Source organism: Colletes latitarsis, chromosome 7, assembly GCF_051014445.1.
Source record: "Colletes latitarsis isolate SP2378_abdomen chromosome 7, iyColLati1, whole genome shotgun sequence".
NCBI lineage: Eukaryota > Metazoa > Arthropoda > Insecta > Hymenoptera > Colletidae > Colletes > Colletes latitarsis.
The window spans coordinates 11845279-11868190 of record NC_135140.1 but is presented as its reverse complement, the minus strand read 5'-3'; the positions used below and the strand labels follow the sequence as shown (position 1 = coordinate 11868190).

Below are 22912 nucleotides of genomic sequence, written 5' to 3'. Positions count from 1 at the left end.
TGAAATTTATATTTTACGTAAAATACAATGTATAAATGTAGAGCTTATAAGTGATTAAAATCATCATCAAATTACAGAGTGACTCTGCGTGAAAATACGATGTATCGATTACTCTCAACCGTCAACTTACTGATACAGTAGAAGCAAAACTGTCAAATTTGAGATGGCACCACGAACAGAGAACAACACGTGTCTGAAAAAGAATTCGGCGAATTCTTTTCATTGTTTAAATAATTTATACATGAAAACCGGCGCATGTTTCGCAACAGTTTAAAGTTCGTTTATTTTATATCCTACGTTATTCAAGGATATAACCGTATTGGATAATATATTGTATATTGAAGATTAAAGTATAACCTCTACAATGGTGAAAGAACAATTTAGAGAAACCGACGTAGCCCGTAAAATGTACGTATATCGCTTTAATCGACTTTAAACTTTAAACATTAATCTCAACAAAGTAAATTATAAGTTCCGTGGTATGATTGTAATTGAATTTTCTGTCGAAACATTTATTTATAATTTTATAGAAATTATAAATTTAAATAATATATAGGGCAATAAAGTACAAATTGAATCTATTTGATTAATATGTATAATTTAGAATCCATTTCATTTATTGTAAACTATTACTCGTGTTTAATTAGTTCCCATGTGTCATTCGGAGTGGATGGCCGCCACAACATGGAGAGGCAGGCCCATATGCATGTTGTGGCAAAAAATTTATATAATCAAGATGTCGAACATACTCCAGTTCCATATGGCGTACTTGACAGAAGGATGGTATTTATGATATTAATATTCTTTTCTATCTTAATTTCTTATACATTAACCCTTAAAAAACCAGCATTTCCATACAGAAACATAAAATATATCCACTCCTAATTCAGCATTTTTATGATTAATATTACATTAAAATGTTATAATTTGAAATTACAAATTTTCAGGGGACATGTAATAATACCATCTGTTGCGTATCGTGCGGCAAATCTTTAAGCGAATGTATTGGACACTTTGGTTACATCGATTTGGAATTACCAGTTTTTCATGTTGGTTATTTCAGAGCGATTATTGGTATTCTTCAGACCATTTGTAAAGTAATTTATCGTTAATTTCATTTAAATTTATATTATTCAATAGTAATTGCAACATTAATTGTAGTATTCTGACTCATAGAATTGTTCTCACGTTATGCTATCCAAAGTTGATAAAAAACGTTACTTAGCCAGAGCATTAAATCCAAATTTGGGATATTTATCGCGTAAAGCCTTACGTAAACAAATTTTGGATAAAGCTAAAAAGACTACAGTTTGTCAAAACTGTGGAGATCTTAATGGAACGGTTAAAAAGGCTGGCTTGCTTAAAATAGTTCACGAAAAGTATAAGGCAAAAAAGAAAGTAGACCTTATTGTTCAAGAAAAGCTGGCAGAATATAATAATGTGCTCGAGGATAATAAAGCACTGGAAGGAGTACTTCAAAGTGGATTGGTTAATGTCTTAAATCCATTAGAGGTAAAAATATTTTACTTTCGTTGGGTGGTTTGAAATAAATAAATTCATAAGTACTCATGGCTGTCTCAAGCACTTCTCGAGAGTACCTTGAGTATCAATGAATATATTTACTTACTTTATAAATGTTAATATTTACGTAAATGTTTTGATTTAAGGTACAAAGCATTTTAGAAAAAATACCAGAAAACGACATTCCTCTATTAATGATGAATCCAGAATGTGCATTACCAAAGGATTTAGTATTAACAAGAATCCCAGTGCCCCCAATTTGTATTAGACCTAGTGTTGTATCAGATTTGAAAGCAGGTACAACCGAAGATCACCTAACAATGAAATTATCAGAAATAGTCTTTATTAATGATGTTATACAAAAACATAGACAAAGTGGAGCCAAAGTACAAATGTATAGTGAAGATTGGGAATTTTTACAATTGCATTGTGCTCTTTATATAAATAGTGAAATGTCTGGTATACCTCTCAACATGCAAGTAAGTTTCTAATGAATTAAAATTACACAATTTTCTGTTCATTAAAAATATCTCTCCTTCTTTTTTCCTTGATTTAAAATTGTCTTCTTTGTTAGACATGAAATATGTTTACCTATTGGCGAATAGGTTCCTTGTTTACCAAAAGCTATTACTGATAAAGTATTAAAATATTTTAGCCAAAAAAATCTGGTAGAGGATTGGTCCAAAGATTAAAGGGAAAGCAAGGTCGCTTTCGTGGTAACTTATCTGGTAAACGTGTAGATTTCTCTAGTCGTACTGTTATTTCACCAGATCCCAATCTTAGAATTGAGCAGGTAAATTGTAATTTATATTTACATTATTTATTTAGGATAGCTAATTATGAATAATAACATGTTATTAATTAGGTTGGTGTACCTATTCACGTGGCCAAAATTTTAACCTACCCTGAGAAAGTTAATCCATCAAATATAGAATTAATGCGAAAATTAGTAAGAAATGGTCCAGATATACATCCAGGTGCAAATTTCATACAACAAGGAAAAACTCAATTTAAAAAATACTTGAAATATGGTAATCGACAGAAGATTGCCCAAGATTTACAAGTAACATTGCCTATTTAAAAATATTTTTAAACCTGATTTACAAAATGCGAGTAAGTATCTTTATTTCATTCAACAGTATGGTGATATTGTCGAAAGACATCTTAGGGACGATGATGTAGTATTGTTTAATCGCCAACCATCATTACATAAATTAAGTATCATGGCGCACAAAGCGAAAGTGTTACAACACCGAACATTTAGGTTTAATGAATGTGTTTGTACTCCATATAATGCCGATTTTGATGGCGATGAGATGAATCTACATTTACCACAAACTGAAGAAGCAAGAGCAGAAGCTTTGGTTTTAATGGGGGTAACATAAAAATTATTTTGCATCGAGTATACTATATTCTACATATTCATATGCAAAACAATATTAATATATATCTTGATTTACACACCTTTAGAATAAATCGAATTTAGTTACACCGCGTAACGGAGAATTATTAATAGCAGCGACACAAGATTTTATCACCGGTGGATATCTTTTAACTCAAAAAGATACATTTTTAAACAAAGCTCAAGCAAGTCAATTAGCTGGTTGTCTTTTAGCAGGGACTGATATTTCTATGCCCGTTAATCTTCCTGAACCAGCTATTTTAAAACCAACCACGTTATGGACGGGAAAGCAAATTTTCAGTTTAATTTTAAAACCCAACGATGCTTGCAAGATTAAAGCTAATTTAGAAACCAAAGGAAGAGCTTACACTAGCAATGAAGAATTATGCATTAATGATTCCTGTGCGTATAAACGCTTATACTTGAAAAACTTGTTCTCTTATTAATTAGAGTGTTCAGAAAAAATAACGAAATTTATATTCCTTTGCTAAGTACACTAGTTAAAGTAAAGGAAATAATAAGTATGATAAATTACAGATGTTATTATCAGGAATTCAGAATTAATAACAGGATCTATGGATAAATCTACATTGGGTTCGGGATCGAAGCAAAACATATTTTACATTTTATTGCGCGATTGGGGTGAAGATGTTGCAACAACTGCTATGTGGCGATTGGCAAGAATGGCAAGTTTCTTCCTTATGAACAGAGGCTTTTCTATCGGTATCGGCGACGTAACGCCTGGACAAGGGCTTCTTAAAGCTAAGCATGAACTTTTAAATGCTGGGTAAGTGAACATTTTAAAAATTACAAGCAAAATCATTTCTAATAACGTCATTGCGTATTGGAATTTAGATACTCTAAATGTACTGAATACATTCGTCAAATGGAAGAAGGGCGTCTTATATGTCAGCCTGGATGTACAGAAGAGGAGACTTTGGAAGCAATGATACTAAAAGAGCTTTCAGTAATTCGTGACCATGCTGGTAAAGCATGTTTGAAAGAACTCCATCCGAGCAACAGTCCGTTAGTTATGGCTTTATCTGGTAGCAAGGGCAGTTTTATCAACATTTCACAAATGATTGGTAAGCGTGACAGTGATATTTAAACACAAAAATTAATTAATCTTATTACTTACTATTATTACATCCATCAGCGTGTGTGGGGCAACAAGCTATCAGTGGTCATAGAGTTCCTAACGGATTTGAAGACAGAGCTTTGCCGCACTTCGAACGGCACTCGAAAATCCCAGCAGCTAAAGGTTTTGTCGAAAACTCATTTTATTCCGGTCTAACTCCAACAGAATTTTTCTTTCACACAATGGGTGGAAGAGAAGGTCTTGTAGACACAGCGGTTAAAACTGCGGAAACCGGTTATATGCAACGAAGATTAGTCAAAAGTTTAGAAGATTTGTGCCTTCATTATGATATGACAGTTCGTAATTCGGTAGGAGATATTGTACAAATACTCTATGGAGGAGATGCTTTAGATCCTACATATATGGAAGGTAAGAATTCCTGGTAATTATTTATATTAGTGGGATACCTCACTGATGCCTTTGAAACAGAAATTCAAGTATATTTTCGTGAATATCTCAAAAACTAAGGCCGAGCAGCGATAATATGTATAAGGAAACGTTGCTCATGATGATGACTCCGACAACATATTTCAAGGTCATCAAAATCGGTTAGGTAACTCCTAACGTAAATAATTACCAAATTCCTTATATATTGTATTGTTGATGAACTAATAAAATAATTATTTCAATAGGCAAAGATTGTCCAGTGGACTGTAAGAGAATATTAGATCATGTAAGAGCTAAATCGCCCTGTAAAAATGAAAAATCACTAGATGGTCCCAGTGTAATTAAAGCTACAAACGAACTTCTAAATTCCGAGGAGTACAAGTGTCTCAGTGAAGAATTTAGGCAGGAGTTATCGTAAGTACAGTATTTATAAAAAGAGTTTTTTTCTACTCATAACAGTTCTCACATTTCGGTTCTCATAACTGATTAAGTGTTACTATATCTATTGTAGCACATTCCTTAAAACTGTGGCTCGTAAAATAGCATGCTTTCGACATAATGCTCCATCGAACGTACCTGTAATTTTACAACTCGAGCGACTTACAGTTTCTCAATTAGTTGAATTTATCCATACTTGTAAGGAAAAATACATGCGAGCTAAAATAGAACCAGGCACTGCTGTAGGTGCGCTTGCTGCGCAAAGTATTGGGGAACCGGGCACACAAATGACCTTGAAAACTTTCCATTTTGCCGGTGTTGCGTCTATGAATATTACTCAAGGTGTACCACGTATTAAAGAAATTATCAACGCAAATCCTAAGATCAGCACTCCAATTATTACGGCGGCTCTAGTAAGTCCTTCGTTTTAAATATGCCGTACAGTGCATACCTATATGCGATAAATTAAGATATATTAACTTCATTTTCATTTTTATGCTGATATTAGGAAAATGATACAGATCCAGAATATGCAAGAAGAGTAAAAGGTAGAATTGAAAAGACTACTTTGGGAGAAGTGACCGAATATGTCGAGGAAGTGTATCTACCGGACGATTGTTTCCTGTTAATAAAGTTAGATGTTGATAGAATAAAATTGTTAAAGTTGGAAGTAGACGTAGATTCCATACGTTATTCGTAAGTATACGAATGTATATGAACTTCGTAACATAGACATGTATTTCAAACAAGTGATCTATTTCAATTAGAAAATACATTATAATTCCTACAGAATTTGTACGTCAAAATTAAAGCTTAATCCGAAATTGGTAAATGTTAGAGGCGATTCTATCATTACTGTGAATCCTAGTAAAAATAAATACAGTTTGAATTATGCGCTCACGCAATTGAAGGAAACTGTTCCAAATATCGTTGTAAAGGTAAGGACAATAGACATTTTGTACATGTAGATAGTATTTTAAATACTTGTATTTAAATATTACAGGGTTTACCATCAGTTTCTAGAGCGGTCATTCATAATGACGATTCAAATGGTAAAACAAGATACAAATTGTTCGTGGAAGGAGATAATATGCGTGAAGTCATGGCTACGCACGGCGTTTTAGGTCGGAAAACAACTTCGAACAACACGTTAGAAGTATGTTGAAATGAGTTAAAATTGAAAGGAAAAAAATATTTTATTCGGTGTATGTATGCAATGTAATGTTTCAGGTTTTTAAAACTTTAGGAATTGAAGCTGCAAGAGCAACAATAATGACAGAAATTAAATTAGTGATGGAAAATCATGGAATGAGCATTGATCGAAGACATCCGATGCTTGTAGCTGATTTGATGACAAGCAGGGGAGAAGTATTAGGTATTACGAGACAAGGCTTAGCGAAGATGAAGGAATCTGTTTTGAATTTGGCTTCGGTGAGATATCCTATTCTGCATTTTTTTAAAAAATTACGTCAATTTGTGTATCATTCGATGCCATTTAATTTTGCCTTATGAAATTTGTTGGTGTCTCTAACCGTTTTAGAGATATAACTTTTCTCAATTGCATGGAACAACCTACATATACATGCATAACATTATTAGCAAATAGTATTAATAAGTAATTATTTAACAGTTTGAGAAAACAGCCGATCATCTATTTGACGCAGCCTATTACGGGCAGAAAGATGTTATCTGCGGTGTATCTGAATCAATTATAATGGGTATTCCAGTTCCAGTAGGAACAGGAATCTTCAAGTTGCTTCACAAATATCCTTTTCAAACTAGCTTCTTCAAATTTAACAACATTAAATTTTTTTCAGTTTAGGTATAGTAAAATTTGTTAACGCGTTATTTTCCTTATTAATAAAATACAGCTGACAAGGATGAACCACAGAAAAGGAACTTGATATTCGATGACCCACAATTCCATAAGAAAATTACAAAAACCGCGGCATAAATGTAAATTAATTGTTACCTACTTTATAATAAAATATTTAATGTACATAAAAAGAAAGATGTATTCTAATGAAACTAACAATTTTTATACTTCATAGTTTCTGTCCGCTTAAAAATTATTTATCTTTTTAAGCCAAAAATATACTTTTAAAAGTACAAGTGCGATACTGTGATTTATTAAATGAACCATCTTTAGTTGCTAAGAAACAACGTGTTTGATCCATATTTGTCACACGTTATATTTCTGTAACTCGGCAATGTCATATTGGTATCGTATCGATAATGTTAACTGAAGCAACGTGCTTTTAACGCGAATATTAATATATTTTATACTACGGATAAAATTGTATGACGCCATTTTGCAATAACGAATTACTTAAAATTTTTCTTTGAATTGGATAGTAATTATAGATCTTCGGAATGGTAAATGAAACAGAATTTTGGACTGAAATTCGAAAAGGTATACCACAGTATAGAAAAAGAAAACCGAGGGTTGTTCCAGCTTTTACAATTCAAGCTTTGCAGGTAAAGCTTTAGTGTTATAAGATTGTACGTAATAATTTTACATTATTTATTGGCAATTTATTTAGGAAAATACTATAGTTGCAAAGCCTCCTCGGTACGAACTATATAAACCTCAACCACCTAAACCATCAACTTTTCGAAAATTCTATGAACAGGGCGTATTTCCGATATCATTGGAAAATGATATTTATGGCACGAAACTCAGCTGGAAAGTCGAGATCGAAGACTTAGATTTTCATCATTATTTACCATTGTTTTTTGATGGATTGACAGAAACGGAGCAACCTTATAAATTTCTAGTAGAACAAGGAATATCCGACATGTTAGAACATGGCGGCCCAAAAATTTTACCCGTTGTACCGCAATTAATAATTCCTATTAAAAGTAATTTCCTTTTTTTCCTGATTTCTTTAGTCAATTTCTTAAATATAAATACATATATGTCACTATTATAGAGGCTCTAAATACAAAAATGTCGGAAATCATTTGTGCTACATTGAAAGCCGTCCAAAAACTCGTACGTTCAGCGGATTGTGTCGGGGAAGCTTTAGTGCCATATTTCAGACAAATTTTACCAGTTCTTAATTTATTGAAAGATAAAAACGGTAGGATTTTTATTTATATTAATGATTCTATATTAAAATAAATTTGGATTCAATATTGCAGTCAATCTCGGAGAAGGAATTGACTACTCGCAACAAAGAGGAGAGAACGCTGCAGATATAATACAAGAGACCCTTGAAATGCTTGAAATTTATGGTGGTGAAGATGCTTTTATAAATATCAAGTATATGATTCCCACGTATGAATCTTGCATGATGAATTAAGTCTATTATTGTTTACTTAATATCTGGTAATGATCACAAATTATAGAATTGTAGAATAATAAAAAAAAACAACTGATTTAAATACAATTAACATTTATAAATATTATACGAAGTATTACAAAATATGTAAAACAGTATTGAACCCAATTATTTACATATTTCATTATATTTTTAGTAAATTAACATTACTCACGCTTTTCCTGAATCTTCTTTTAACGTCACAGTTCTATTAAAGACAAGCTGTAGCAAAGGAAACAAATTATTAAAGACACAACTATATAAATTTGACTGTTTGTTATTACCTTCCCTGGCGTGGTATCAGGATCTACAGAGAAAAATCCAATGCGTTCAAACTGGAACTTGTCAAAAGGTTTCGCCAAATTTGCCAAACTCGTGTCAATGTATCCAACAATATCGTTTTTACTGTTTGGGTTAATATCGCTTAAGAAACCATCTGGCACTTCGTTTGAATCTTCAGGATTTTTATGTTTGAATCTAAAAAATGACGTTAAACATAAATGAAACATAGTTACAATTAAAGTAAATTATCATATCAATAATAATGAATTATAAATGTTATTTAATATTTACAGCCGCTCGTATAATCTAACAGACGTCAATACGGGATTTGATACCCAATGTATAAAAGCTTTAGGTTTATTATTTTCGGAGATAGGTTCTTGTTGGACAATTATGTTTACGATATTACTGCTGCTGTCTCTTTCTATTTCTTTGATTGTTAAAACAACTCCTGCGTGTTTTAAACCAACAGATTGATTTGGTGTTAAACGCCTAAAGTCTTTTTCTGCTTTCTGCGAGATATATGATAAATATTTCAAAAAAGATAGTACCAGCTAACATTTACTATATTGCATTATTTAGTGAAATATACCTGTCTAAAATCAGATGCTTCGATATAAATAACTTTATCAAAAATAATATTGTGTTGCCCTTTGTCAGGTTCATTAGGAAAATTGGGAACAGTCAGTTTTATAGAATTTTCATGAGGAAAATTACTAATAGTTATTTTTAATGGATCCAGAACAGCCATGTGCCGACTTGCGGTAACATTTAAAGCATCTCTGACACATGCTTCTAAAACACCTGGATCAACAACTGCTTGAGCACCAGTTACGCCCATTTGTGCACAAAAATTATTTATAGCTTCAGGTGGAAAACCTCTTCTGCGAAGAGCTGTTAACGTAAATAATCTAACAAAAATTGTATACGCGTGAAACACACATCGGTCTACAATTTATTTTAAACATCATTATATATAAGTTTTTACATACACATCCCATCTATAAGTATTGATATAAATTTTGAACGAATAAAACCAGTTAAATGATTAAATAAATTATTAAAACTACGCAGATATTGATGTCAATATAATATAAGAAAAGTATTGCAAAATATATTACTTTTGTCAAAGATCAAATTTTCTTTTAAATACCAAATGTCCGAATATACTTATGGACGAGGCTGTACATGCATAGATAAAATTAAAATGTACCTTGGATCATCCCAATCAGATACAAAACCCTCTTCGATCAGTTTGCCGATTTTTCTCTTCGAAACAACCGTGTAACTCACGTTTAATCTACCATACTCCCACTGCACAGGACAATAAATATCTAAAGAGTTACAAAGCCAATAATACGATGATCTTCGCGACTGGAATTCTTTCGTGCACAGAGAATGCGTTATGTTTTCTATACTATCGCACAAACAGTGAGTAAAATCATAAGTGGGGTAAATACACCATTGATCCCCTGTTCTGTGATGCGGAGTATATTTTATTCTATATGCAACAGGATCTTGCTTTCCCTCTTCCAATGTTAGTTTCATACGTAATGTGACTTCGCCTTCTTCAAGTAATCCATCTTTCATATCCTATATCAACAATAAAATAATCATAATTAAGATATTAATTACGGTATCTATGACACCATTAATAGTTACATTAAAATTATAAAAATGTTTTTAATACTAATCTAGTTCTTAAAATTTGTTCTGAGTACATAGACACTAGATTTACGGAACTCGTCTATATGACAGATTTCAGATTCCATATTTAAAGTTACAGAACTCATAAATACTATTTGTTAGCAATTTATATTGAATTTAATTCATGGAATGATATGAATATATATTCTAATTAAAAGAAAAATCGCATTTTAATATAACCGTTAATATGACGAATTTCAATAAAAATATGTACAATCAAAAATCAACAAAAAATGTACAAAAAAAATATCACAATCAAAAAATGATCATTTATTTAAATTATAATTACTTGAAATAATTGTAAACTCTCCGAAATAGGCCTATCACGCCAAGGACTCGGAGGTGGATTGAAACCTTTTATTTCTTCGCTAGATTGATGGCAAACATATGCCAAACCTTTTTCTATAAGCTTGATAGCCAATTCGTATAACTGTTGAAAGTAGTCGGAGGAATGAGTAATCTTATGTGGTTTATAACCAAGCCATTCAACCATTTCGCGTATACCGACAAAAAATTTCTCTTCTTCTTTCTCAGGATTTGTATCATCATAACGTAAGTAACATACACCGTCATGAGTCGCAGCATATCTGTAATGAAACCATTGTTTATAACATAATTTGACAGAATGAATGAAATTAAAGAAGAACATACTCTAAAATAGAAAATATACCCGAAATTAATATTAATCGCTTTTGCGTGACCAATATGCAAAATTCCATTAGGCTCTGGTGGAAACCTAGTTCTCACTTTACCACCCGTTATTCGCAAATGTTCTTGTAATAATTTATCTGTATTCGGTGTTACAATGTATCCTTCAGTTTTATAATTCTCTCCCGGTTTATGAAAATGAACTTTAGTCTTCATTAATTCACTTATTGTTTGAGCACCTACTTTCTCATTTGTTACTGCTGCATTTTTCTGTTCAACTAAATGATAACATATTAAATGATTTTGTTTTTTAGAAGTTTTGAAATGTATTAATTTAATTCATTTAATTCTTTGCAAACCGATATCAGGATATACTAGATAACGTAGTTTTACCATTTTGGATGTACATAAAGAACGTGACTCAATTTTCATAATACATATATACAAGTTTATTAAAATCATTTTCTTTTTTTCAATGTACATATTCCGAACTGTCCATTCACAAAGAATCAAATTAACAAACATTTTCAATTTACCTTTCTCACTCTCTGGTTTCTTTGTTTTTGTTTGTTTCACTGTTTTAGGTGGCGGTGCAAGATCAGAACCAACCTTGGGTCCTAATAATACAAGCATTTGAACATCGAATTCATTCTTTACTGCTTTACCATCTGCCCATTTTAAATTGTTACGTACTTGCTGCATCAATGGACCAACGTTAAAATGATATCTGCAAAACCATATTTTACCTTAATATGTACAATGTTCACAACAGCGTTATTAAAGAAATAATTAAACGAAACATCTGTACCTTTTTTCCAATATCTCTGTTTTATGCTCGTTTATAATTTTTTCTACCTCGCATTCAATTTCTTCTGGTAAAACAACAATACCTATACCACATTCCTTTTCAAAATTTGATATGTCGATAGTTTCTTTTATATGATGAAGTAAGAAATTCAGTCCAGCATCTACTCTTTGAGTCGTATCCAATTTCTTTTCAGTTATGTATTTAGTAATAAATGGCAATTTGTCTGCAATTTGGTTCTTAATTTTTGAAGCAAGATGATATAATAAAATTCCAACTTCCGGTGTAATAATTTCGTATTTATTAGCCTGCAAATAGGAATACATATGGTACGATTGGACATCACAAAACATTGCAACACTTGGTTATAAAAATAGCACATTTTCTAAATCGACCAAAAAAACTACCAATAATAAATTTAATTCGTTAAAAAAATTACGTCGACGAAAAGTAAGGAAACGGATATTTAAAACGCATGTATGTTCAGATACTTAAATAATTTGCTAACCTCTGTTATTGCAAGTTTCAAATTATTGGAAATTTGTTTATTTTTTAATGTTTCTTTAGCTTTTTGTTCACTTAAACCAATTGATTGAAATAATTTTATATCGTCCTCCGCTTCCATCGTTATAATCTTTTTCGTTTTTCAACACGTAATTACGATCCGGCTTTAATATTGAAACTGACTTTCGTTCGTACGTGTACATTTCATGCCACATGAATTGGTATTAATCATACGTACCATATGATACTTGATAAACATACGGATTATGTGGCAATTAAAAAAGAATGGATGCGCTCTTTATTGCAAAGAATTTGTTTCTACTTTTTAGGTTTTGAAATTTTTATTGTTTATTGTTGTTAATTTCCATATATCAAATTATAATCTTTTCCGTATTTTCTTAACAACAATGTAAATTTACACAACTGTCAACAAAATCTATAATTTTATAGTAATTTTTCAATGATATAAATATTAAAATGCATTTTTCACATAGCAAAGAATTTATTCTATTTTCAAATTAAATCTGTTTTTAAATAATGATGGATCTTATCTTTGACGAATATATCGTATTGCATTTTTATTTTTAATTGATTATCTCAAAATTGATTTCATTTACTTTGACAAACGTAAAATTCGTTTAGAAATAGTGATCGATAAGGTTACATGTAATGTGTGTAATACGATAGATTTACTTGGTCATACTATTAAAATCGTAGAAAATGAGCGATAGCGACGATAATGATTTAGAATTATGTCCTACGACACTTGCCGCCTTAAATGAGTTTCTTAAAGAGAAGGAAGAAAAAGAAAATCAGTTTAAATCCATCTTAGGATACCAATCTACAGATGTTTCTTTTGATGAAAATTGGGTGAGTCAACCTTTCTAAATAGAAGGATAATATTTTACTATTTTAATTCTAATTACTACGTTTATGTTGCAATTTATATTATTATTATGTCGTATCAATTATTCTTCAAATGACACTGTATTTCTGGTTGTATTTGCATCTACTTATGCGTTCTATAGTATTACATAATTGTTCTATAGTATTACATATATTAATTTTGGTTATAGCAATTAAGTCAGTTTTGGTATGATGACCAGACGACTGATACTCTTGTGAAAGGTGCGATAAATTCTACAGAAACTAATGGAAAGATTGCTCTGATTTCTTGTCCAACACTTTACAGCAAACTAAAAAAGAAATGTAGCGATCGTCAAGGTATATATGTACAGTTATTTTCACGCGCGTTTGTACATTATGCAAATGTTCAATATAAATGAAAAATCATCCCCACATTATAACGTAAAGATTTTGTTTACCAAGACTTGTATTTGACTTATGCCATACAATTTGTTTGCCATTCAACTGGAAAACACTAAATTTGCTTTTGTCTAGTGAGAGCAATTGCAATACTATGATAATATGTCAGTGACTTCTAATCATTTTGGAAGCTCTCAATCTACTCTGCTTTCCTTAGTTACAAAAATTCAAATAAAATATCTATACAGTTTTCTCAAACTATAATGTAGGAATAAAGTATTTGTTAAATAAGACAACTGATAAATTTATCCTCTTTTAAGATATTGGCTTGTGCATATATATATTTATATTTAGTTTTTAAATTATTTTAAATACTATACATAGAAGTAACCGTTCAAGTGTGAATACATATTCAGAATTATGAATACGTATTTCCTAATGACATAACACGACATATCGTCACGAGTAATAAATGTCATGGGTTAATATTAGTCAGAATTTTAGTTTACTTTATGCAAAATAATTCATCTCTGAAAAAGTTAAAATGATACGAAAAAATATATACCCTACAGCTGTATAAACTTCGATGATTAATGTATCATCAACACAAATAAATTTTTAAGTTATCTATATCTTTCTGCATTACAAATTTTCAATCGTTCCTCCTTGAATTGCTAGGCGTCTTCTAATTTGAGAAATACCGATTTACTTAATATTACAAGCATTATTTCTAATAGTTTTTATTCATTTTTGTATTAACAGTTACGCTTTTCGAGTACGACGAACGTTTTAAAGTATTCGGTTCTGATTTCATTCCATATAACTATAAATTTCCGTTGGATGTGCCGAGAGATATGTCAGGTTCTTATGATTTGGTCATAGCCGATCCACCATTCCTTTCCGATGAATGTTTAACAAAAACTGCTCTTACGATAAAATTTTTGACCAAAAGAAACATTGTTCTCTGTACAGGTAAGTTTGATAAATGCAACTTTTCGTTTGCCTATTATTTGAAATCATTCTGTACGTTCGTTTTATAGGTGCAGTGATGGCAGAATTGGCAGGAAGATTATTGGATGTTACAATTTGTAATTTTATACCCCGCCATCGAAATAACCTTGCAAACGAATTTTACTGTTACTCGAACTTCGATTTTGATAAAATGTTAAAATAAATAAAGTATATATCAAAATATGTCTGTGAATTTTAATCAATTTAAATAATACGTTTGAGATTTAACGAAGTAATACGAAATTTAAATATTTGAAATGATCGTTAAGTTCAAACGATTTATGCTATTTCCGGTTCTTAAATACTTAACATGGGAATTGGTGTATTTGTACGGAGATACAAATTCATATTGAACAACATTTTTCACAACTAATTAAATAAGTATAAAGGAAATTCAAAATACTCTTTCCTCGTGTTTAATTTTTTATAATTATTAAAAGCTGCAGTGTGTTGGTAAAACTGACACATTTGTAAGATATTCAAGCAAAGTATTAAATTTGGTGATTTACTTTACGTTTTGTGCTGCAGAGTATCTATTGTGTAATAAGCTCTATTTTAGTTTTATCTATACTTTCGTATTAATTATACTGTTGAAGGAAGAATAAGAGATTACTTACATAGAAAAAAGTATATACTTTTCGAAATCATTAAATTTAAACTCCCTAGACAGGGAAAAATAATCTCTAGGTAAACATCTGTGAAAAGAAGACACGCGATGGAAAGCGTAAATATTTACATTTCTTGAGTGTTTGCGGGAGTAATTTTTATTTATAATCATGATAGACGGAAATATTTCCATGGAGGAGGACACAGAATTACGAGATTTGGTGGTGCAAACCCTTGAGAATAATGGTGTTCTTGCGAAAGTGCGGGTATGCTAAAACGTTGTTATAAAAATCACGCCTTTTTCTTTAGGTTATGTAGATTGTGTCAAAGAACTTTCTTCCGTCGAATTTTTTTCATACTGTCGTGATACTTCTATTAAAGTCTTTTGTTATGTTATAGGCAGAACTCAGGGCAAGTGTGTTTTTAGCATTAGAAGAACAAGAATCAGTAATGGTATGTCAACATTTTTTTTATAATAGGTGGTCGTTAAAAAATCTTGTTTGAAATTTTTTTTATATATATCTTTTTGTTAAGAATATTTCTTGTATGTTTATTTTTAGAAATAAATGTACAAGTCGTTAGATTTGTGATAACATGTAACGAATAATATAAAAAGAAAATGTTTATCTTTCTATAACATTTATTTGTTGCATTTAAATTGTTAATAGCGATTAATAAATGTGTCCACGAATTACAGGCATTAGAACTTTGAAGGTAAATAATATGTTTGATATTTCAGAATCCAGAACCACTCCTCAATAAAACTGTAAAGCAGTACCTGGCTAATTCAGAAGGAAAATTATTGTTTTCCTTGGTTAGGGAGTTCCTAGAATATTTTGGTCTTGATTATACGATATCTGTATATGATCCAGAGACATACTTTGGAAAAGAATATAATTATGTTGGAAGAAATAAATTATGCGAAGAATTAGGTATTGAATCCAATGAACCGTTACTCGGAGAAATTTTAAAAAATAGCATGAACAGTGCCTTTAATAATTTACAGAAGGTATCTACGTTGAAAATAATATAAACTTTTATTATTTTAAAAATAGTAAAGTATCATAAACACTTTAACTTGTATTGCAGAATGAAACTAATAATAGCAGGCTTAATACAACCGATGAGACTTCGACAAACATTGCTAATGCAACATTTGAAATTTCTATTCCAAAAGTATTACACAATGAAACTGTGTCATTGTCAAATAATAATGATATTTCGGATAAATTGGATAGTGCTTTGCAACAAAGTCCAAAACTTCCAATAAATGTGACAATAAAGGATAAGAAAAGCAAAGAAACATCTCTTGATGATGTTTCAATGGACGATTCAAATTATGAAAAACAAAATAATTCTCTCAGAAAGAGTACCACTTCTGAAAGCACAGAAAATAATGATGGAATTGATAGCAAAGGGAACAATAATACGCATTTTGATACACTCTCTACAAGTCCAAATGGCACAACTACAGTGATGAATCATATAACAAAGGAGACTGAAATAAATATGCCCATCCAAACAAATTTACTAAATAAAACCGAGCCTTTAATTAAGTTTGACGAATCTATAGTTACTGAAATGCAAACAAATCAAAATGAAGATATAAGTAAGCAAAATAATATAAATAGTTTCAAATTACAAATAGCGAATAACGTACAAAATAAAAAGTCAGTTAATATTGGAAACAGTTTTGGAAAAACTGTGTACTTTGAAGAAATTATTGTTGACGGGAAAAAAGAAAATATCAATGCTATACATGATACTGAATCCTTTTTACAAGATTTACCATCTTTAGATAAAAAATCTCATTCTATACTTAGCGATCTCCCACCATTAAATGGTAAAAAGACTAATATTAATGATCTGAAAGAATTGATGGATATCGGACTTGGTAAGTTAACATAACATTCTTATGAATATGAATATTGATTGATTTCCTGTGTATGTATATACAGAGTGTTCGGCCATCCCTGGGAAAAATTTTAATAGGAGATTCTAGAGGCCAAAATAAGACGAAAATTAAGTGTATCAATTTGTTGATGGAGGCTTCGTTAAAAAGTTATTAACAATTAAATTCGAAAATTTCAAATCGTTCTGAAAAAATTATTTTCGGTTGTGGGGGTCAATTACAATAATTTTTGGTGAATAGACCTACCCTCGAAATCCTATTCACTTTCGAGAAAAAAATTCAGTACGTCCGGAACTTTAAACGTTAATAACTTTTTAACGAAACCTCCATCAACAAATTAGTATTTTTAATTTTCGTCTTATTTTGACCTCTAGAATCTCTCATTAAAATTTTTCCCTGGGGTGGCCGAACACCCTGTATATATGTATATCTGTTATAATACACATATCATCAATATATTTTTAGGAACTGACGGTATTGATAATTATGAAGAAGATTTCATTTCATCTGCATCTGGCAGTGCTCATGATCAAAGTCCTTCTAAAGAACCTGAAAAAACTGACAGTCCTATAAAACTTCAAATAAAGAAACAAGATAAAACTCTGAGTGCTCATAGTGATGATATCAGTGAAGAAATTGAAGAAATCGATGACATATTAAGCAGCACTTCGTGTGTAAGTAAATGTAGCATGAATCAGGGGACTTATTGTTTAATATATTGCAATAAGTAACGTATGTTTTTTATGTATTTTGAATATTGCATGTATAATTCTTTTTTAGCTTGAAGACATAAATATGGATAAAAATATATCAAATTTTGCAACGGGTATTACAGCTAATTGTGCAAAAGAACTATAATCGTAAATCACATCACTACAGATCTTACCTTCTGCAAGATTCTTAAGATGTTACTTTTTTTTTTTTATAGCATTGATATCCTGTGGTAAGGTATAAAGCATGTTTATGGGAATTGCTATGGATTCACAAACTTGCAAAGTTATTTTGGTTTCTGACGTGGCACTGCCATTTATGGCTCAATACAAGTTTTTCTTCAAAAAACGTAGAAGGGAAATGTCTGAATTTACATCCGTACATGTTATTCACTACTTTACATAAATTCAACAGAAACATATTTTTGTATAAATCATAAAGTTTATCATAGCAGTATTTAAAAATCACAGCCTTTGAATGAACATTCTGGATTTAGTATTATATTAGTTGTCGTATAAAGACTAAAGTGTTTTTGACTGCTTACAAAAAAAATGATATAGAGATGTTATTAATATAGACTAAATTTTGAAAAACAAACTGAACTGCCATTGTCTGTTACTATTATTGCAATAAGGTGTAATATTATATCTTTTGCGGATCTAAGTATTAAAAATAGAAATCATCCGAAGGTTCCAAGAAAAAGCTTGTATGAAGCTTTATAAACATATTTATAATTCTGTAACTTAGTAAAGAGTAATTGCAATTAAAACATTGCATCATTGCCAGAAACGGGAGAATAATATTTAATTAAATTAAATATATAAATAATCAAAGTACGTGAACGTGTTTTTGTTTTAAAAATTGTGATACATTGTTAATTGAATTAGAATTATAATACTAAGACTTTTGATTGCAAGGATTTTCAGACAAACTGCCTTCTACGTTGTTCTGTAAATATGTCTAGTATTATTACTCTTAAAGCCAATTATCTCAACGTTAAAATACCTTAAGAAGTGGAAAGTAATCAGTTACATTAATGGTTGTTAGATACTTAGTTATATTTCTCTAAAAAGTTTTGTAATAGTTTTGTTGTGTTTATCAGAATGATTCCTGTGTCTAATTTTATGACTGAATGTCATTAATTACCTCATTTAACTAAAGTTACTGGTATAGTATCGATAGCAATATTGATAAATCATCCGTCTAAAAATGGATTGCCTAAAAAAAAAAAATATATCAAATTATTTTTTTTCAAAGATAATGGTGCTAAATGCGTGAAACTAAAGTTATTTATAAAAGTTGAAGTTGTTTAATGAAAAATTAGGTGCTTATGTGTTTTCTTGCATCCGTGATTCGTTACGATCTTAATGACTAATAAAAGTTTTAGACTAAGTAATTACATTTTTGGGCAATCCAATACCTTGATAAACATATTGGTATAGATATACTATGCCCCAAATAAGATGCAATAACTAAGTACAATTCATGGTGGATCAACAGGATGCTTGACAAATCAAAATCTGTCTGTAAAAAAAAAAGAAAATGTACAGCCTGCTTCCTTCACAAAAATTTTCAGTAGCACATAAATACTGTAATGTTATCAATAGCAAATATTATAACTGATTCAAACAAAGAGATTTCATAATCAAATTAACGTGTCTGCACAAGATTAACTCTAATTATAAAATTACTATAATTATAACTCTAAAATATTTTGTGCACTAGGTAATTAAAAAGTTGCAACTGTTGACTGCACTTTTACTATAACAGTGTTATTTATAGTACAAGAGGATTATATTTATTTAGTATCATTGGATAATTTTTTCTCATTTCACATTTTCTTAATGTTTCTAAAATTCATTTACGCATTAAATGTTTACACTTTGAACAATGAAAATTTTACAAAGTGTATGTCTATTATACAGACTGTTTCGCTTTGAACGGAACACCTAATTTAGTTGTGATAATACGATTAAATTCTGAGGTTTCAAATCATTGAAGGAAATTTAGATCATGCGAGAGAAAAAAATATGCGCTTATAGATAAAACTAATATCCCATGAAAATTTATAAAGAAAGAATATGTTTTGCAGTACACACTTTTCCTTTAAAATCATTTAAATTATCGATGTAACATTTTCCTGGTATTGTTGCAACTAAATGGGACAATTAAGGTAGTTTTTAGCAGAACAAACCTGAGTGCTTATCGATAGAACAGTCAAAACATAAAATTTTAATGTTTCATTTTTGCAATATTAAGGATACACGCATAATAATGAAATCACTTGGCTTGAATCAACTTTTATCACTATGTATATATATTAAAGCAGGTGTGTTCCTGACCAATCAACGTGGTTACATTTTAAAATCAATATAACATATAATTTTATAAAATCAATTTCAGGACAACACTGAACATTCCTACACTCTATAGAATGTAAAACGTAGATACATTCCATTGTTATTAAGATTATTGCACTTTTGTTGTATTGTTAGTATTAGTAAACAAATTTACACAATAAGTATTTTTCACCATAGCATATAAGAGAGAGTAATTTAAGAAATGTTTCACAACTACCACAATATATCAAGATTTTTATTTTACATTCTCACAAAACTAGAAAGTGTTTCTGTAAACATTTTTATTGCAGGGTACACAAACATTTTTATATTTACATGGTTTTAATTAATCATAAGCCGATTAATATACAGTTACATACTCTTCATGTATTTCAATACATGTAAAAGTCTTGTTATATATTTTTGTTTTTTTTTTAAATTTGTAAAATGTACATATACAGTACACGTATGTAATCTTTCACTTCATATGAAAAAAAAGAAACATATAAGTGAATGCAGTACAAAAAAAAAACTTCGAAATATATTTTTTCAGATAAAAAATTATTAATAAATTTCTTTTTGATATATATACATGTATGTATCCTTGAAGCAGTTTTTGATAGTAAAAGAATATCATGAATAACTAATGACATCGATTTGTTATGTTACAAAAAATATCTGTATTAATTTGTATATACGATGGTATTTAATGCACTATATGCAAATTAATCATAAATTTTGCAAACACTGATACGAAATAATTGTAATTATTGTTATTTGCTAATTTATAATACCAAATTAAACAGAAGAAGTATTAATAAACTACTCACAATATTTTTTCATACAGTCCTAGAGAATTACTTTTGTAACCACGTTGAAGTATTGGTAGCTATATTGTGCCTTTTAGTGTGTATGAATAATAAACAATGCAAATACATACTATGGAATTGTGGGATTTACAAAACACCTAAGTTACTTATTTATGATTTTGAAGTACGATGTAATGATATTCATGTATATGTTATTTATTTTATAAAGATTTTTCTCTTTTGCAAGTGTTGTGAATTTCTTCTACGTACCTTATACCCGATCCTCGTTAAAAATTAATCTTACTAAAAAAATTTTCATACTTTTAATGATTTATTGATTTAAATATTCATATTAGTGAAAAAGATCGAAACATGATACAGTCGACTAAATTAATTTAAACTATGGGGGATTCTATAGGCCAAAATAAGACGAAAATCAAGAATACCATTTTGTTGATGGAGGCTTTGTTAAAAAGTTATTAACGTTTAAATTTCTGCTCGTACTGAATTTTTTTCTCGAAAATGCGTAAAATTTCGGGGGTATGTCTATTCACCAAAAATGATTGTAATTGCCCCCCGCAACCGAAAATAATTTTTCCAGAACGACTTCAAATTTTTTAATTTTGTTGAAAAATTTCACACCTCGAATTTTTTTCTAGAAAATGAGTAGGATTTCGGCGATATGACTCTTCACCAAAAATGATTGTAATTGACCCATACAGCCAAAAATATTTTTTTTAGAACGATTTGAAATTTTTTTTTTCGTCGAAAAATTTAGGCACCTACCCCCCGTTGATTTTTCTTAAAAATTCCTTTTTCATTTTTAGTAATTTTGTTTGACGCGCTACAGAAACGTTGTCTAATACTTTTTTATAGGTACCCACGAGCTCTACTTCAGAAAAAAGTTTCACTGAAATATATTCACAATTGTAGGAGTTATGGCTGTTTGACAATTGGACCATTTTTATGGGGTTTTTCTCATTTTGCGGGGTCAAGGACCAACTTTTCGAATATTTTTACGATTTGTTTATATTCTTCATTAAAATACGCGTAGTTTGCTTTTTTAAACATTAAAATCATCCAATCCGTTCAGAAGTTATGACGTTTTAAAGATTCGCATGAAAATTCGGGCAGACATTACTGGCCAGAAATTATATTTTCGGTAAGGAATTTTTTTCTCGAAACTGAGTAGGAATTCGTGGGTATGTGTAATGACCAAAAATGATTGTAATTGACCCCCGCAACCGAAAATAATTTTTCCAGAAAGATTTGAAATTTTTTAATTTAATTTTTTAATAACTTTTTAACGGAGTCTCTATCAACAAATTGGTATTCTTGATTTTTGTCTTATTTTGGCGTCTACAATCCCCCATTAAAATTTTTTCCAAGGGTGACCGAATACTCTGTATACTAAATTAAATATTAAATATTTTTTGTGTAATATTTATATTAATAATAAAATTGAACGAATGTTTTGTCTGTAATTGTATTAATTGAAAATTGCTCAAGATGGAGTTATGTTTTACAAGTACTTTTCAAAAAGATATAAACACGTTTTACCAAAAATTTCGAGATTGCAATTAGATTCTGAATAATTAGTAAGTATCCAAATAAACGTGTAAAATTTAACGAATTCCTCACTTGGCTTTTGCATAATTATTTATTTGCCATATCTGAAAAATGGTTTACATTACCAAAGTAAAAAATTTTTGTAGAAATCTATTTTTTAAGTTCTCGAAAATCAATATTTCGATATTTTAATGTGACGTGACAATATAAGCGGGAAAATTTTATACGAGTCTTAGAAACTGTTTTCAATGAATTTTTGATTAAAATCTTAATTTTACCAGTAACGAGGCCATACTATTAATAGTACTTGTATAATGAATATTTTTCTGCAACTGATTAAATATAAATTATAATCAATGTTCAATTAATGTGTTTAACTATGAAATTTGTAGGTAGAATATAACAAGATCTTTTAATTTTTTAACACATATGTAAAATACCAAATTTAAAGAACATGCAGTTTATTGTACAATTACATTAATATTCTATCAACGCACATGGCAGTGTCGCTTGTCTTTAAGTATTAAAATTAAA

At 29.9% G+C, this 22912-nt stretch overlaps 5 protein-coding genes across 9 annotated transcripts; 4 read left to right on the top strand and 1 right to left on the bottom strand.

Moving 5' to 3' along the window:
• Positions 1 to 77: 77 nt before the first annotated feature.
• Positions 78 to 7002, top strand: LOC143343986 (DNA-directed RNA polymerase III subunit RPC1-like). Its single transcript, XM_076769496.1, has 20 exons — positions 78 to 408; positions 648 to 783; positions 948 to 1097; positions 1177 to 1512; positions 1668 to 2000; positions 2177 to 2314; positions 2387 to 2584; positions 2661 to 2897; positions 2992 to 3325; positions 3461 to 3710; positions 3779 to 4008; positions 4080 to 4430; positions 4694 to 4862; positions 4960 to 5299; positions 5395 to 5582; positions 5677 to 5824; positions 5890 to 6042; positions 6117 to 6317; positions 6517 to 6651; positions 6757 to 7002. The coding sequence occupies exons 1-20, from the start codon at positions 365 to 367 to the stop codon at positions 6838 to 6840; spliced, it is 4155 nt and encodes a 1384-aa protein (XP_076625611.1). The 5' UTR covers positions 78 to 364; the 3' UTR covers positions 6841 to 7002.
• Glnrs (Glutaminyl-tRNA synthetase) lies at positions 5271 to 12291 on the bottom strand. Of its 2 annotated transcripts, none has more exons than XM_076769498.1 (11): positions 12160 to 12291; positions 11655 to 11959; positions 11383 to 11573; positions 10869 to 11124; positions 10488 to 10785; positions 9705 to 10084; positions 9084 to 9402; positions 8783 to 9003; positions 8494 to 8686; positions 8385 to 8431; positions 5271 to 5337 (listed from the first exon to the last, which is right to left on the bottom strand). In XM_076769498.1, the coding sequence occupies exons 1-11, from the start codon at positions 12274 to 12276 to the stop codon at positions 5286 to 5288; spliced, it is 2379 nt and encodes a 792-aa protein (XP_076625613.1). In that variant the 5' UTR covers positions 12277 to 12291; the 3' UTR covers positions 5271 to 5285. The 2 variants fall into 2 exon arrangements, with proteins under 2 accessions (XP_076625613.1, XP_076625614.1); XM_076769499.1 differs by lacking the exon at positions 5271 to 5337 and adding an exon at positions 7901 to 8214.
• LOC143344004 (parkin coregulated gene protein) lies at positions 7096 to 8386 on the top strand. The gene is made up of 4 exons (XM_076769527.1): positions 7096 to 7364; positions 7430 to 7748; positions 7820 to 7969; positions 8031 to 8386. The coding sequence occupies exons 1-4, from the start codon at positions 7260 to 7262 to the stop codon at positions 8189 to 8191; spliced, it is 735 nt and encodes a 244-aa protein (XP_076625642.1). The 5' UTR covers positions 7096 to 7259; the 3' UTR covers positions 8192 to 8386.
• LOC143344005 (EEF1A lysine methyltransferase 1) lies at positions 11990 to 14762 on the top strand. 4 transcript variants are annotated; one of them, XM_076769529.1, is made up of 5 exons: positions 11990 to 12128; positions 12873 to 13025; positions 13232 to 13379; positions 14184 to 14393; positions 14462 to 14762. In XM_076769529.1, the coding sequence occupies exons 2-5, from the start codon at positions 12876 to 12878 to the stop codon at positions 14593 to 14595; spliced, it is 642 nt and encodes a 213-aa protein (XP_076625644.1). In that variant the 5' UTR covers positions 11990 to 12128; positions 12873 to 12875; the 3' UTR covers positions 14596 to 14762. The 4 variants fall into 4 exon arrangements, with proteins under 4 accessions (XP_076625644.1, XP_076625645.1, XP_076625643.1 ...); XM_076769530.1 differs by having other exon boundaries at positions 12000 to 12101; XM_076769528.1 differs by having other exon boundaries at positions 12048 to 12128; positions 12843 to 13025.
• Positions 14763 to 14989: 227 nt separating this feature from the next.
• On the top strand, positions 14990 to 20988 carry LOC143343995 (uncharacterized). The gene is made up of 6 exons (XM_076769510.1): positions 14990 to 15304; positions 15438 to 15491; positions 15778 to 16047; positions 16128 to 16932; positions 17416 to 17624; positions 17731 to 20988. Exons 1-6 carry the CDS (start codon positions 15209 to 15211, stop codon positions 17806 to 17808), a joined length of 1512 nt encoding a protein of 503 aa, XP_076625625.1. The 5' UTR covers positions 14990 to 15208; the 3' UTR covers positions 17809 to 20988.
• The last annotated feature ends 1924 nt before the right edge of the window (positions 20989 to 22912 follow it).

Bases quoted from the DNA above. Each gene is read 5' to 3' on its own strand.
- LOC143343986 (XM_076769496.1), top strand. From the start codon at position 365: ATGGTGAAAGAACAATTTAGAGAAACCGACGTAGCCCGTAAAAT. The intron at 3,711-3,778 runs GTAAGTGAACAT...ATTGGAATTTAG, and splicing joins CATGAACTTTTAAATGCTGG to ATACTCTAAATGTACTGAAT. The intron at 6,043-6,116 runs GTATGTTGAAAT...GTAATGTTTCAG, and splicing joins CTTCGAACAACACGTTAGAA to GTTTTTAAAACTTTAGGAAT.
- LOC143344004 (XM_076769527.1), top strand. From the start codon at position 7,260: ATGGTAAATGAAACAGAATTTTGGACTGAAATTCGAAAAGGTATACCA. The intron at 7,749-7,819 runs GTAATTTCCTTT...TCACTATTATAG, and splicing joins ATTAATAATTCCTATTAAAA to AGGCTCTAAATACAAAAATG. The intron at 7,970-8,030 runs GTAGGATTTTTA...TCAATATTGCAG, and splicing joins TTTATTGAAAGATAAAAACG to TCAATCTCGGAGAAGGAATT.
- Glnrs (XM_076769498.1), bottom strand. From the start codon at position 12,276: ATGGAAGCGGAGGACGATATAAAATTATTTCAATCAATTGGTTTAAGT. The intron at 11,125-11,382 runs GTAAATTGAAAA...GTTATCATTTAG, and splicing joins GAAACCAGAGAGTGAGAAAG to TTGAACAGAAAAATGCAGCA. The intron at 8,432-8,493 runs GTAATAACAAAC...CCTTTGCTACAG, and splicing joins CTGATACCACGCCAGGGAAG to CTTGTCTTTAATAGAACTGT.
- LOC143344005 (XM_076769529.1), top strand. From the start codon at position 12,876: ATGAGCGATAGCGACGATAATGATTTAGAATTATGTCCTACGACACTT. The intron at 13,026-13,231 runs GTGAGTCAACCT...TTTTGGTTATAG, and splicing joins TTTCTTTTGATGAAAATTGG to CAATTAAGTCAGTTTTGGTA. The intron at 14,394-14,461 runs GTAAGTTTGATA...TTCGTTTTATAG, and splicing joins AAACATTGTTCTCTGTACAG to GTGCAGTGATGGCAGAATTG.
- LOC143343995 (XM_076769510.1), top strand. From the start codon at position 15,209: ATGATAGACGGAAATATTTCCATGGAGGAGGACACAGAATTACGAGAT. The intron at 15,305-15,437 runs GTATGCTAAAAC...GTTATGTTATAG, and splicing joins GTGTTCTTGCGAAAGTGCGG to GCAGAACTCAGGGCAAGTGT. The intron at 15,492-15,777 runs GTATGTCAACAT...TTGATATTTCAG, and splicing joins AAGAACAAGAATCAGTAATG to AATCCAGAACCACTCCTCAA.